General features: G+C 40.1%; 1 protein-coding gene across 1 annotated transcript; it reads right to left on the reverse strand.

The window, feature by feature from the left end:
* Positions 1-228: 228 nt before the first annotated feature.
* LOC125077814 (transient receptor potential-gamma protein-like) lies at positions 229-13,389 on the reverse strand. The gene is made up of 17 exons (XM_047689886.1): positions 13,282-13,389; positions 13,157-13,199; positions 12,849-12,979; positions 11,439-11,807; positions 6,705-7,235; positions 6,361-6,595; positions 6,035-6,172; positions 5,712-5,851; positions 5,194-5,440; positions 4,916-5,045; positions 4,627-4,822; positions 4,109-4,300; positions 3,995-4,036; positions 3,663-3,846; positions 3,040-3,406; positions 2,577-2,922; positions 229-2,053 (listed from the first exon to the last, which is right to left on the reverse strand). Exons 3-17 carry the CDS (start codon positions 12,960-12,962, stop codon positions 1,886-1,888), a joined length of 3,399 nt encoding a protein of 1,132 aa, XP_047545842.1. The 5' UTR covers positions 12,963-12,979; positions 13,157-13,199; positions 13,282-13,389; the 3' UTR covers positions 229-1,885.
* Between the last annotated feature and the right edge of the window lie 447 nt (positions 13,390-13,836).

The raw sequence follows: 13,836 nt of genomic DNA on the forward strand, positions 1-13,836 counted from the left end.
ACCAAACAGACGCACCTCCGCATCCATAAAAACTAACGGGCTATCAATAAACCTAACATAACTTCTTTGTAATCTTTGAGCTCGATAAGTTGTAAACGTTACTACACGATTGCTACAAAATAAATTACAAATTTTCATAATTGTATGAAACGAGGGTAGTTATTCATGACAGAATTTTTAAATAAATCGACTGGGGGAGGCGAGAGGTGCGCAGTCTCATACAACAGCACGCATGCATCGTTGATAGCCCTTTCGTTCTAACACTACTAAGTATTGTGTATTAGTACCTATGAGCTGGTATATCTAACAACAGCGTGTTTTTCTCAGTATATTACTAAAGTAATTGAAGAACTCGGCTTAAATGGATGTGTGTTTTATTCATAGATAGATATCTGATACAATATTCAATAAAAATCTAATAATATTTTAAATAATGATGCCTTTTGCATCGTACTGCTTATCATTAGATATTTTTATAAGTAAACATAAGAATTTTTATATCACATCACATCATTGTAAATTTAAAAATAATTACCACCTGCTGTCTAACTAATGTCGGAAATCTTTTAAAGAGCCCGATTCTACAGATGGCGCCAAGGTCGACTAATGTCGAAGAGTAGCACTCTAGAGCTTCGACACGGAAAACACTAAATGTACAGCAGCGCACCATGTGTTAAATTAAAAATGACCTAGATAAGGATCAATTTCCGTAAGATCATTTTAGAATTCTAAAAAAAGAAAAATAATCCGATTTTCTTACTGTGCGTTACCGCTTTATGAAATACAAGAAATAAGTAATACGAATATTTTAAACACATATTGGATATTATATATGAACTTAGCAGCTGTTGTTAAGTACTCCAAAGATCAAACTATTTCAACTAAACTACCCACTAGCATTACTTTTAAGTATTCTATTTATAAAATACTTCAAAATGTTTCGATTAAATGCGAGTGTTCGTTAAACCTAGTTTCGGGCACCTATTGCTTCTAATGTCGTTACGTTCTTAGTGCATGCAGAGTGCACATAACTAGCCAATATCGGTCACTTTAATTGAGGTAGGTCGAATTTTAAAGCATTCACCTCAATTTTGAACAACTTTGTAAATGGTGATGGCTAAATCTGAGTTCTCTAAACATAGAGATGCAGTGAAATATGTCACAGCAAGCCCTCGGCGATTTCATACGAATCAATGTGCACGAAGCTCATAGGAATTTATTATGAACAGAAAATATAATGCAGTTTCAGTAAATTGGACAACATGTTTCACATAAAATCCCTGTTTCTTCTTGTTCGACCTTAGTCCTAAATATTACTATTATATCTCCGTGGGTGCGGACCAAGTAACTAATAACTGGAAAACATTCTGGAACACATTACAGTATCGTATATTTAATATTTAGGTACCTATATCTATTTGATTAATAATATATTTTAAGTATACATATTATAAGTCGTAGGTATATAAAATAGTTAGGCCTTATCACAAAACTATTAGTAATCTTAGATTGCATCTACTTAACTAATTGGTGTTCGATAAATAGTCACAATTTTTAACTAGATAACTATTATAATTATAGGAAAATATCTACTAAACTACCTAATTCCTAACTCATATGTACGTAGTTTTTTGATGAATATTCGTATGATTGACGACTACTAGCGTGCATATTTGAATGCAGTTGCGAACGAATGTTTATTTTAACCGAATCATCATGATTATCAATACCAATTTTAAAATAATTATTTCATGGCGCTATCTTCACAACTTCAATGATCTACATATAGTATAAAGACGCTCATTAAAATATACGAGTTATGATTTTTTTGTCATCGGTCATTCTATCTTCCACCGCGTCCTCATCGACGATGCAGTCGGACTCGCTAGAGCCAGCCGGCTGAGTGGTGCGGCGCGTGTCCGTGCAGCGGCGTGACGCCTGCCAGGCGCGCCAGCGACGCGCAGCGTCCGCACGCGTCGTCCGCGTCCGCGTCCTCACTCGCGGGCGGCGCCTCGGCTGCGGCCGCATACCCGCACTGCCCGCATGTCTCCTGCTAACGTTAAATGTGTGTTTGGTTGTCACAATTGACTTATTGTCTTGTTTAACTACTTTTTACGTTAATTATTATTACAGAATACTAATCAAAGACAATGGATATTTAGACAGTACTACTTTTTAATAATTATTATATTCCTAACAAAAAGCTATCCGCAAAACAGTAAAGAAATCGGACTTCATAAAAATCTAGACCAACTTCTTAGAAATTTAGTCTATAACAACCAAACTAAATTTCATATGGCACGGGAAACAGCATCAGGACTGAAGTTTCTACAATAAATGATTACACCATTAAGGTGTTGACTTCCATAGCCAATGGTTGTGTCAGCCATCGAATGATTTAGATTCGGATTATATATTTATTATATAATTCATTCCAAATTATGCTATTGTTTTGCATTTTCCTTTTAACTCTACGGTACTACTGTACATTATATAGTGTCTCGATACATGGTCCATGTTTGTAAATACTGTGTTAGCCGATGCACATTATTATATATTGTTCTCAAATACTGTACCTTATGTGCGTCATCGTCGAGGCTTGCCAACAACGGTTCTCGACTACCACCTTTGCCAGGCACACTTTCGGCGGTGGTAGAGGGTGAAATGGAAGGAGGTGGTGGACGAGTGGCACGTATCGGAGCAACGGGTGGAGCCCGTGCAGGAACGGAGCTGGCACGCTGCAGTGCCTCCGCCACCCCGGCTGAGGAGCGAGCTCCTTCCGCAGCACGGCGCGAGTCCGAAAATTTTTTTCGCTTTCGTTTGAGAGCCGCTAGTGCCGACAATGGATGCAGCGGTCCACTACGCGTGACTCGTTCGGGACTACGCTGTGAGTCACTTCCAGAATCCGATCGTTCGCTACCGCTGCGATTGAGACAAAGGGATCAGAAAAAACTTCAAGATAGTTTTTCGTGTAATATGTTATTTTAATAATAGTGAACGAATTACGTTGGATAGCATAGTGCTAGAGAAGAGTAATACCTCGGCGACGGACGTGCATGGTCGCAGACGGAGTCCTCGGAGCGCGAGCGGCCGATGAGCTTAGAGACGCGGGCGGCACGCGCGGCCTCGATGATGGTGCCCCAGCGCCGCTTGTGCGAAGTGGGCTTGCGGCGCGGCCCGAGCGCGCCGCTGCCGCCGTCCGACAGGCTGGACTGACTAGCGCGCAAGCGGCCGCCCAGCAGCGCCGAGAGTGAGGCGTGGTGCGCTGCACCGTGTGCGCCACCGTGCTCGTGGTGCAGTGATGCCAGGAATTCGTCCACGGGTGCTAGCGACCCGCCCGGCGCGATGTTGAAGCCCTTCATCAGACGTCGCTCCTTCTGACGATTCTTCTTGCCGCCGCCTCCACCTGATAGGACTGATCGTTAGCTTCAATTTTTGTGTCAATGAGTTACCTAAAGAGTATGAAGTCTATTTCTAAGAAAACAAAGATTACATGTATCCTAATCATTAAATTCCGCGAACGAACGTTTATGCTTTGTATAGAATTTTATTACCATAACCAAATAGATCTTACTCGACGTCTAATCCTTGGTAAATCCTGAACTTTGTGGTAAAACTCATAGTAACATGCAAATACGATCGTAGTTGTGTTCAGGAATTACCGGGAGCTCCGGCGTTGGCGGTGGAGGTGTTCATGCCAGAGTTGCGCAGAATCTCAACTAGCTCGCAACGGAAGGCGCTTACATCCTGCTTGATCTCGTTAACGTCATCCTCTGTGACGCCGCCGCACTCCGCGCGCCTCTGCTGCACCGTCACATAGCGACGCACCAGGTTGCGCATTATCGCCTACGGCACAGTTTTTTCATTTGAGATTTTTCACACACATCACATACATTTATAAAATATATATCGAACCAAAGCTCGGTCGACTGTGTTAATGAAAAACAATAACAATTAAATTATTCAGAGATAACTCTCCAAGGCGATAACGCACCTGGTATCGGAAGTCACGCTCGTTCGCCTGTTTCGCTTTCCTCTGAAAAGTAAGCGTAACTTATAACGTAAACGTAAGTGAAAAATATATAGCTGATCGCAGTGCCCAGCTCACCCGGATGGTGCGCATGTGTTCGCGCTTGGCGCGTGCGTGTCCGCACAGCCGTCGCTGCAACCAGCGCCACGCAAACAGAGCAGATTTGGGCGACGGCACCACGTTGAAGGGCGGTGGCGCTGTGCCACCTTCCTCGAAGTAGCTGATCCACAGCTTGCTGCGCGCGAACTTCCACTCTACATCTGCCCGTTCCTATGAGTGGTAGATTCCATCCATCCAGTTATTATTGATTTAAAATAATCGCTCTCGAACTGACAACGACAATTTCCAAAAATTCAGCTTATAAGGACATTACATAACATTCATGGTAATCATATTTTTTTTAAAATATCATGAATAGCACATTTATATTGGTTCAGTGAATTTGGCATAATAACATAATTAAGTAATGCGATAGTTATTTTTTTATTATTTTATTATTACATATTTATACCAACAAACCAATAAAAGAAAAAATGCCATTTATATAATTTATTGCATTTGTTTGAAGTACTTAACTTCATACACAGAATACTTACTGATATAAGTTGGTAAGAGTGGTTCATCATAGCTATGAGTAGATTGAGCAGCACGATGACATTAATGACAGCATAAGTGCCGAACATAAGCATTCCCCAAAAGCGAGTAAAGATCTTGATGCCATCAAGTTCAAAGGAATCCAGGTCCACGAGTCCGAAAGCCGCCCAGAACAAAGTCTGCATTGTTTCGAAGAGACTTGAAGACAAACAGAACTTTAATAGTAAACATCGATTTGTTTATGCATAGCAACATGAATGTTTATATACGAGTACATGAAATAGGGCATACTTTGCAAAGCGTCGCCAGACGATGCAAGCGTCGGGATCTGGTAGCGTGCCGTTGGCGGCGGTGAGGGAAGCTCCAGAATTACATTTTTTCTTTTCCATATCGGCGTAATACCATAACAGCTGGTTGAGACCTTTTTTTTTAATATATAAAAATTAAATATATAATAACATGTATTATTATAAATATTGAAAAAATATAAAGCAAATATCACTGTTTACGTTAAATTACTTTAGATCTATGAAATATGTATACTTCGTTAATTAACCATATTTACTCACCGCAAGAAAAAGCAAATATGACGAGTATGTCTAGCACAAAGAACTTTAGTATGTCTAAAACCATGCGGCTTAGAGACACCTGCAGCGGTCCCAAGTGTGGATTGACGCTAAAGATATATACGAGCTTCAAACTGCTAAAAATATTAGCGGCAGAAAAGAGACCCTCAGAAAGTAGCATTGGATCCCAAGCGTCCCACTTCTCTCTTGGTTGGTTCCATTGAAGTCCCATCCCCATTTCTCGACGAACCTGTAACCAAAAAAAAAAGTATAGCTCACATTGCAGGACATATTATATATAGTTCACGAGTGTGTGCGCAAACATGAAAGGTAAATAGGTATTTACCTGCGAGAATAGAAATTGTATTCATTTTTCATTATTCACCTAAATAGTTTGTGTTTAATCTAATGAAACTTCTCGTTCGCATTATAACTAAAGATAATCAGCAACGTCGAAAATACGAAGTCGAAGGAACTGATTAAGAATTAATTTTAACGAATAACATATGTTATAAGTTTACCTGAAAGTGCGAAACCACACGCAGCGCGACCGTGGCGACGTATAACGAGTTAGTCACGAAATCGATTACGTTCCACATGTCATGTACATACTCGCGAAGCCCCATGTCCCAGAGTTGCTTTACCTCGCTCCAGATCAAACCTTGTAACAATAATGTCATATTCTAAGATAAAGCATATAATAAACTCTTTTGGTACTTTAACTAAATATTCAGAGAAATTTTGTAGGATCTGCGTGAGAACACTAAGAGCAAAGGCGTCTCTTTTACTGTATTGCGTACTTTTCAAAAATTTCAAAAATCAAAAATGCGAAAAGTCAACCTACCGCTGACCCAGGCCAGAATAAGCCACTCCACTAGCGAGGGCGGTGCCCCACGACGAGACAGGGGAGCTCCGTGAGGTGCGCCCCACAGCATACCACTCGCCGCAGTCTCGATGCGCTGCGACGCCAGGATCAACAAGACTACGGATGAACGATCACTTTCAATTTTAAATCTCGTGCTCCCGATCGTATCATCGTGATCGTAACGATCGTGTCTCGGTTCATCTTGACCGAAATCACATTCGCGAGATCCATTGTGAATAATGTACGTATAGATTAATCGAGGTGAAAAAACTGCAAATACTTAAATAAAATTCTAATATACTTACAGAGAAACATAAAGTAGCTAGCCGAGTGGCACAAGAATTTAATGAAGGGCTTCCGCAGTGTTCTTCCAGCTGTTGAATGGGGTGCTGCGATGTAAGCCAGAGAGTACAACGGGAACATGGCACCGATCCGCACCATCTCCGCCGCCTGAAGTAGCATGTTCTTGCGACGAAATCCCGGAACACTCTCGTACCAGATAGAAGCCAACAGTTGCTGAACGTTTGGATGAGCTACGAACTGCAACAATATTCATCGATCTATAATCGTCATTAGTGTTTGCTCTTAGTCCCATTTTTTTTGGGATTATCGCAGTGCATAGGAAAGCTTTTAATATTCTAAAATTTACCTTTTTCTGACGCAGCTTAATGGCAAGTTTTAGACGAGACAATCTCATCCGCTCGGGTGCCCCGGGCTCAGTGAGTGGTGCCTGAGGTGAGCCTGTCTCGTGGTTGAGCAGCACTTGCAACTCATGCGAAGTGCGCGTGTGATCAAGCAGCGCGGTAGCAAATTCCTGACATTGAATGCGTAGTTCCTGGTACTCCGTTTTAAACTCGTGTTCTAAGGCCGAAAGACGTCGCAACTCCCATGACAGTTCGAAAGCCGTCAGGATCGGGTCCTTCGATGAAAGAGCGATAAGCGATGGAGAGGCGAGCGCGCGGTATGCGTTGATTCTCGAACGTGAATGACGCAGTGAGTCCTCTCGACGCGAGCACACGCACTCGTCGCAGCCGCAGCGCACGTCGTGCGGAACGGGCAGCGCCGCACCGCGGTCCAACAGAAGCTTGATGATCTCGTAGCTATCACGGTGCGCAGCTAGGATTAGCGGAGTTATATCAGATGTGAACGTTGCCGTCTCGGGTGGAAGTGCCTCCCAACTCTGAAATATATTATACAAATATTACATCGTCACAGTCATCATCATCATCTATCTCGGGTTAGGCATCGAAGGTACATATGGTTGTACTATAAGGATTTTTTTGATAAAAGTATCCATTCTATTGAACCTATTGTTTTATACGACTTTCTAGTAGTTACCTATTTATATCTTTACTAGCTGACCCGGCAGACTTCGTACTGCCATAATCGATAATTTATTTTTATATTTTATTTTTGGGCTACTGTATTTGTCTTTCATGGATCACAAATGAAAAGATACGCCAAATTGCTTCGTTTCTACTAACATAGCGACCCATCTGGTACTGTGATACTTCATAATTTGCATCGGTTATAGCGAAGACGGCCATATCGCTACCTTTGCTAACATTACATATGTACTTTAGACTTCACAGAGTTACAATGTTCTACATTAATGTGAGTTTCAAAAGCTTTGGACAATATTGGCGAGTATGGCACAATCCAACGATTGTCTACATCAACATTTTGTCCTTTTACCCTCACAACTTCCAATCGACCATTGTCCGCAACTGATCGCCGACGATACAATGAGTATCCATTATTTCCCGTGATGGGAATCGCTTGGAACACTTGCCGTCGACCATACAGTTGAAAACTCTATAGATACATGGGTATCATGTGTTTTGGTAACTACTGCATGCAATTTTGGGTCAACTCTTTCATAGCATTTATAATTAATGTATTTTTCAGATCGAAGCTGTCTTTGGTTCAATCGGATGTATGTCAATCGTTCAGTCTCAATTGACATGCATGTCAACTGCAAACTGATGGAAAAGCACCTCAGAATATGATAATAATAAGATTTACTTCACCTTCACGGATCATGAGTCTTTATGAATATAAATTCATAGCAATAACTTTTTGGATGCACCTGTTTGGCATCAGCGCCTGTTACTTGTGTAACCATTTTTATATTAAAATGGTACCCATCGTCACCCTGCCAGACGATCAAAGGAGATTGTAACACATCATAAGTCCTGTGTGTTTCAGATACATGTTTCAAATCATTATTCCGACGATGAAGCACAATATCTCTAGATTGTAAATTTTCTCCTACAATGACATCATCCATTTCGTCAATGGTGAGCGAATTAAACCTCCTTGTGTGTCATCGGCCTCATCGGCATCGGCTCATCGGCAGGTGTTTTGTCAGCTCGAACGACAATATTATGGCTTTCGGATGGCATTCGATCCAATGCTTTTTTGAACATGTTTACTAAATTGTTGTTCCGATGAAGAAAATTTTGTAATTCATGAACAATGGTCCTCTTCACTGTTAGATTGTGAGCACAACGCTTACCAACTTCCGCATCTGAATTGCCCATAAAATAAATTTGTAAAAATAGATGATCTGCATCTGGTAGTGGTAATAGCGCCCCCAAAAAGTGATAAACTTGTCCTTGTATCGGTATTTTTTAAAGATTTGTATATAATTATTTCTAATACATATTCCAATACAATTCCAACTTGAATATTATATAAAACTATTATAGCATAATACCTTGAAAGTGGGCATGATGTCATCGGGAAACTGCTGTTATATTTTTGAATGTTGGCCAAGAAGAGTTTAGAATCATTTCTCATTCCAGAAACTAAAGAGCGTAAGGGATCTGGTGGTGCGACCAATTGTGGCAATTTTACTTTGCCTCCAGCACAACATAATCCAGCAGATTCACCACTGTATTGTAATATCTTACAATATTTACCAATTAATGTTCCCCAATTTTTACCGATTTTTCGGCACAATAATCTATTGCTGGATCACAGTGGAATGCAGGATCGTTTTAAAATCACAGGAGCACTGAGTCTGCGATATGTTTAAATTTCATTATGTTACTAACATTTAATTTTATACGACTATTTTCTCGATCTGTTTCTTTCTGGTCATTAGTACGGTTAACACGTGAAGTAGCTCTTCGCATATTTGATTGACTGCGACGACCTAAGTCAGCTCATGTTCTCCTCAGCATCGTAAACAAAGTAAGAAAAATTCTCGCGCACTTTGCGGTAAAGTGTCATTATCACAAAAGTTAAAAAAGAGCACATCGCAAAGGATCACCGAAGTAAAAAAAAGTTCTCGCGCACGTAGTAGTAACCGTCACTCACAAAGATAGAAGCAAAGAGTATAATAATATATAGGGGGATAGAAGGATGCAGAATGCACTCTTTGTCATAAGAGAAATCAATCGACAGTAAAGGTTCGATCTATTTGTTTGTTGGTTTGTTAGTTACCATGTTGCAAAAATATGATTATGGCGTCGATAATGACATAAACTAAACGCACTAAACATCGATGTTAATTGATGACATCGGTGTTTTTTTGTAAACTTTACGTTGTCCTAAAGGGAGGAAATTATTAAATTTGAGAAATAGATGTAACGATGTTTTAAATAAACCAAAATCAATTTTAAAACATCTATGTTTTATTGTCTAACATCGAGGATCATCGAAAATCAATGATAATCGACCATCCCTATTTCTAAGGAAAAACAAAGCTGTTTTTATTAAATTCCTAGCATTATTATCATACTTACTCACCTTCTAAACCTTCCCTGGACTTCCACAAATAATTCAAGACCAAAATTAGCCAAATCGGTCCAGCAGATCTCGAGTTTTAGCGAGACTAACGAACAGCAATTCATTTTTATATATATAGATTATTTAATATGATCTAATTACTTACACATTTCTATAACTTTGTACAATTTGTAAAGTAAATTTGCGTCGCACTACTATATTGTATGCCACTGTGATTAAAAAAAATATAAAAAGCACGGGAAATATCGGGAAAAAAATGTAATCGAAATCAAGGCATAATATAATTCTTTAAAAATTAATTATCTTATTCTTCTAATAATTTCATAGCACAAGCCTTTTCTTAAACGATACACCAGTTTATTTCCACAAACGTTTCTCTAGCATGTTTAGTCCTTTAACAGTTATATTTGTCGTAAATGTTCTTACAGGCACTGCTTATATCATATGCGCGTCTGTTTCTCAAAGGTACCTACCAAATATATTGTTTTAAACGGAGAAAATTATTATAATATACGTATATTATATATGAAATTAGCGTTTTGTCGTACTGACCACTTTGTTCTAAAAAATCTCCTCTTTGATTGAGAATTCCAAATTAAAATTTGTAAATTCATTTAGATGGTATTTTCAGTTTTGAAAACAGTTGTTTTCAAAACTCAAATGTACGTCATTTGTTTTTTTCCTTATTATTTTTTTCTTTAGCGTCGCTTGTTACCGCGCAATGGAAAACATGATATATCGGTATATTTACGAGAACGAATTCTACCGTGGCACCAGTGCTCGAACTTGCCAACACCTGTCGACTGTTGCGTTACTTTGCTAAACCGACAAAATAATGACGGAATTTTAAACCGAATCATTACTTGTGATGAAAAGTAGATACTGTACGATAGTCGGAGGCGCTCGTCGCAATGGCTGAACCCTGGAGATCCAGCTAAATCCTGCCCTAAACGAAAATTAATTCAGAAAAAGTTACTACAGCTTTCTAAAATGTGACCAAACGATTACGTCAGATATTTATTGTCAGCAACTGCAAACCATGAAAGAAGAACTAGTTGCTAAACAACCGAGATTGGTCAATCACTCTAGGCCACTGCCGCTTCACGACAATGCAAGACCACACACTGCACAAAAAATAACCACTAAGTTAGATGAGCTACAATTGTAATGTCTGCGACATCCACCGTACTCCCCGGACCTTACTCCAACAGATTACCATTTTTTCCGAAATTTAGACAACTTCTTACAAGGAAAAAAATTCAACTCCGATGCGGCAGTCCAAACCGCCTTCAAAGAGTTTATTGATTCTCGCCCCCATGGTTTTTTAAATACATTTTACATACACCCATTATTTAAATACATTAAAAAAAAAAAGACTTTTTATTCCTCCCGTACAAAACGCCAATTTCATATGTAATACATATATCATTTTGTCTGTTTATATAATTATAGTACTCGTACTGTCGTAAATTGTCGTAGCAAGCGATTTCTCAACTCATAGCTACTCTGTTTTGACGAAACAAAACATACCCTTCATAAGTTGTAATAGTAGTATTGGTTTATTTTTAAACAAAAATTAGGTTGTGAGGTTTTGACCAGATATTTACCCAAATAGAAGGACACTTACGTGCAATTCGCCTGGCTTACGCGTTCGTTCTTCATGGTCCAAAAGTGCTTCCACCGCCTCCACAAACTCCTCAGATATTGCGTGCAACAATGCATCTCGCGTCTCCACACCAAATTCAAGCAACAGCTCAACCATCTCCAGGTTTTCGTTGTCAATGGCCATAAGCAGTGCGCTTCTTCCGAGAGGGTCCACACAATCTACGTTGATGTGACCGGTGTCACGCGCCCGCTGCAGTACCCGTCGAGTTCCCGCAACGTCACCCCGCTCTACTCCGAGCAGATATTTCTTCTCCTCGAGAGACAGAACAGCCATCTCTTGATGTGGGCGGACCACATTTTCTTCCTCTGTCATACCATGTATGCTGTGCCGCTGTCGACATAGAGTTAACCAAATTAACCGATAATTAATTTACGTTGACAATGAATACGGAGGTCATTGTTTTTATTGATTCATCCAGGAATTCAGGAATTTATTATGCAGTATATACATTTTGTACCAAGAACACGTATGTTAATGTTAATAACTGAATCGTCATGGAAAACTATTATTTATTAATTTAATCTCAAAAAATTATTAGTTTCAGCGAACTTTTTGCTTTCAGTGTTATGGGAGTACATTAATAGCAAATAACTTTTAACAAATATTTATCTTCGTTTAATATGTATTTTAAAATAAAAAAATACCAGATCCTATGTCCTATATAGATGTAAGAAGATTTTCAACACTTAGCAGTAATGAACTACGCGTGTAGTTATTTTTTCTTATTTATATTACGAAAATAACTACATTCCAGCTGCTTGCAAAGCTCAGAGTTCCATAATTTATCGCTTAACATCAACGCTTATATACATCTAAACGTGAGATGCAATTTGCTAAAGAACTATTAAAATTGAACTTGAGTTTACACGACTTCGTTGCACAGTTACAGTATTTTTGTAAAGTTTTAGCTATTCCTCAATTGCCAAATGTTCACCAATCGGCATGCGATGGAAGACGATAAAAGTGAAGTAGGTCAGCTGTTAACGGTGAAATGTCGTAGGGTCGCTGTCGAAGTGTCGAAGGCTTCGAGAGCCGATATACTCATTATGCAAATGGGTCGCGCAGGGCGAGGGTGGGCGGCCGCTCCTCCACGTCACCTCACATTGTGTACATGCCGCGAATTATGCGAATAATCGTTGACTTTTACATTTACACCGTTTGCAAGCCGATTGGCATAAAGGGTGGTTTTCCCGTCCTATGCAAAAGTAAACAACAATAGTTTCATCACAAAAATGATAAATATTATGGTAAATGCTTAGGCATATTTATCTACGTTAAATATTCTCGAGTGCTTTAGCTATATGCTGTTTGCGAATGGGTTTTAACTCACTTTTTTTAATATTATTGGAATGAAAATCGATATATTCATACCTTAACCTTGTTGTCGAGCGGACGAGGCTCAGGCGCCAGCAACGCGCCCAGCTCAACGCGACAGGTGGAGGGCCGCCTTTCACCGTCGCCCGCGCCACCACTGCCGCCGGACATCTCGGAACCACCGCTCTCTGGACACACAAATCGACAATGAACGGCGGCCGCGCCCGCGAGCGCAGCCGCCGCTACCACTATGCTTCTCGCAGGCGGTGTACAGCGCGCGCGCCTATTCGCCGAGATACAATGTGGTCGGATATATTTAGCTCAAATACATTAAGAGGGAGGGTGGAGTCAGGTCGAATACTTACCAGCACCATCACCGCGAGCGCCATCTCTTGCTCGCTCAGTGAACTGAAACAAAATGATCAAAATGTAGAAACAGTCGTAGTTCAGAAATTGGCACGAGGGCGGCGCAGCGCGGTGAAAGACACACCTGCACACGGCGGACGCGGCGCGCGGCGATCTGCCGCGAGTGACGGCGTAGCGCCTCCAGCGTGGCGGGAGCGGCGCTGTCAGGCGACGCGTCTTTAGCCAGACGGAGCGCAGCTCTGCGAGTTCGAAACTCTTTATTTATTACATCGTAAACTGCTATTCGACACGTACATGACGTTCTGATGAAGCCGACGGACGCTTCGTCAAAGCTACGTTTTAATTTTCCACGATCCCAGATGGATCGCGTTGCGCGATTAAATGGGTTTATATTTAGTACCCACCTAAAAAAATGATGTATCGCTGTCTTCGTCTCAGGTCGATCTTCAATATATTCACGTATTTATCACTATTTAAGATGCTACTTCGATATGCTATGCGGTTATACTTTAAACGTTTCAGGATCAATTACAGATAAATTACCAATTGCATCGAGGACAAAACACCACACAATACCTACAAATATTTTTAGACGATTACAAATTGAAATGAAGCATGTTTTATACAGTATACCTTAATTTTATTTATAGATTTCTAAATTTATCTTTTCTAGTCCTTG

The sequence above is a fragment of the Vanessa atalanta genome, chromosome 4, assembly GCF_905147765.1.
Source record: "Vanessa atalanta chromosome 4, ilVanAtal1.2, whole genome shotgun sequence".
NCBI classification, from domain to species: Eukaryota; Metazoa; Arthropoda; class Insecta; order Lepidoptera; family Nymphalidae; genus Vanessa; species Vanessa atalanta.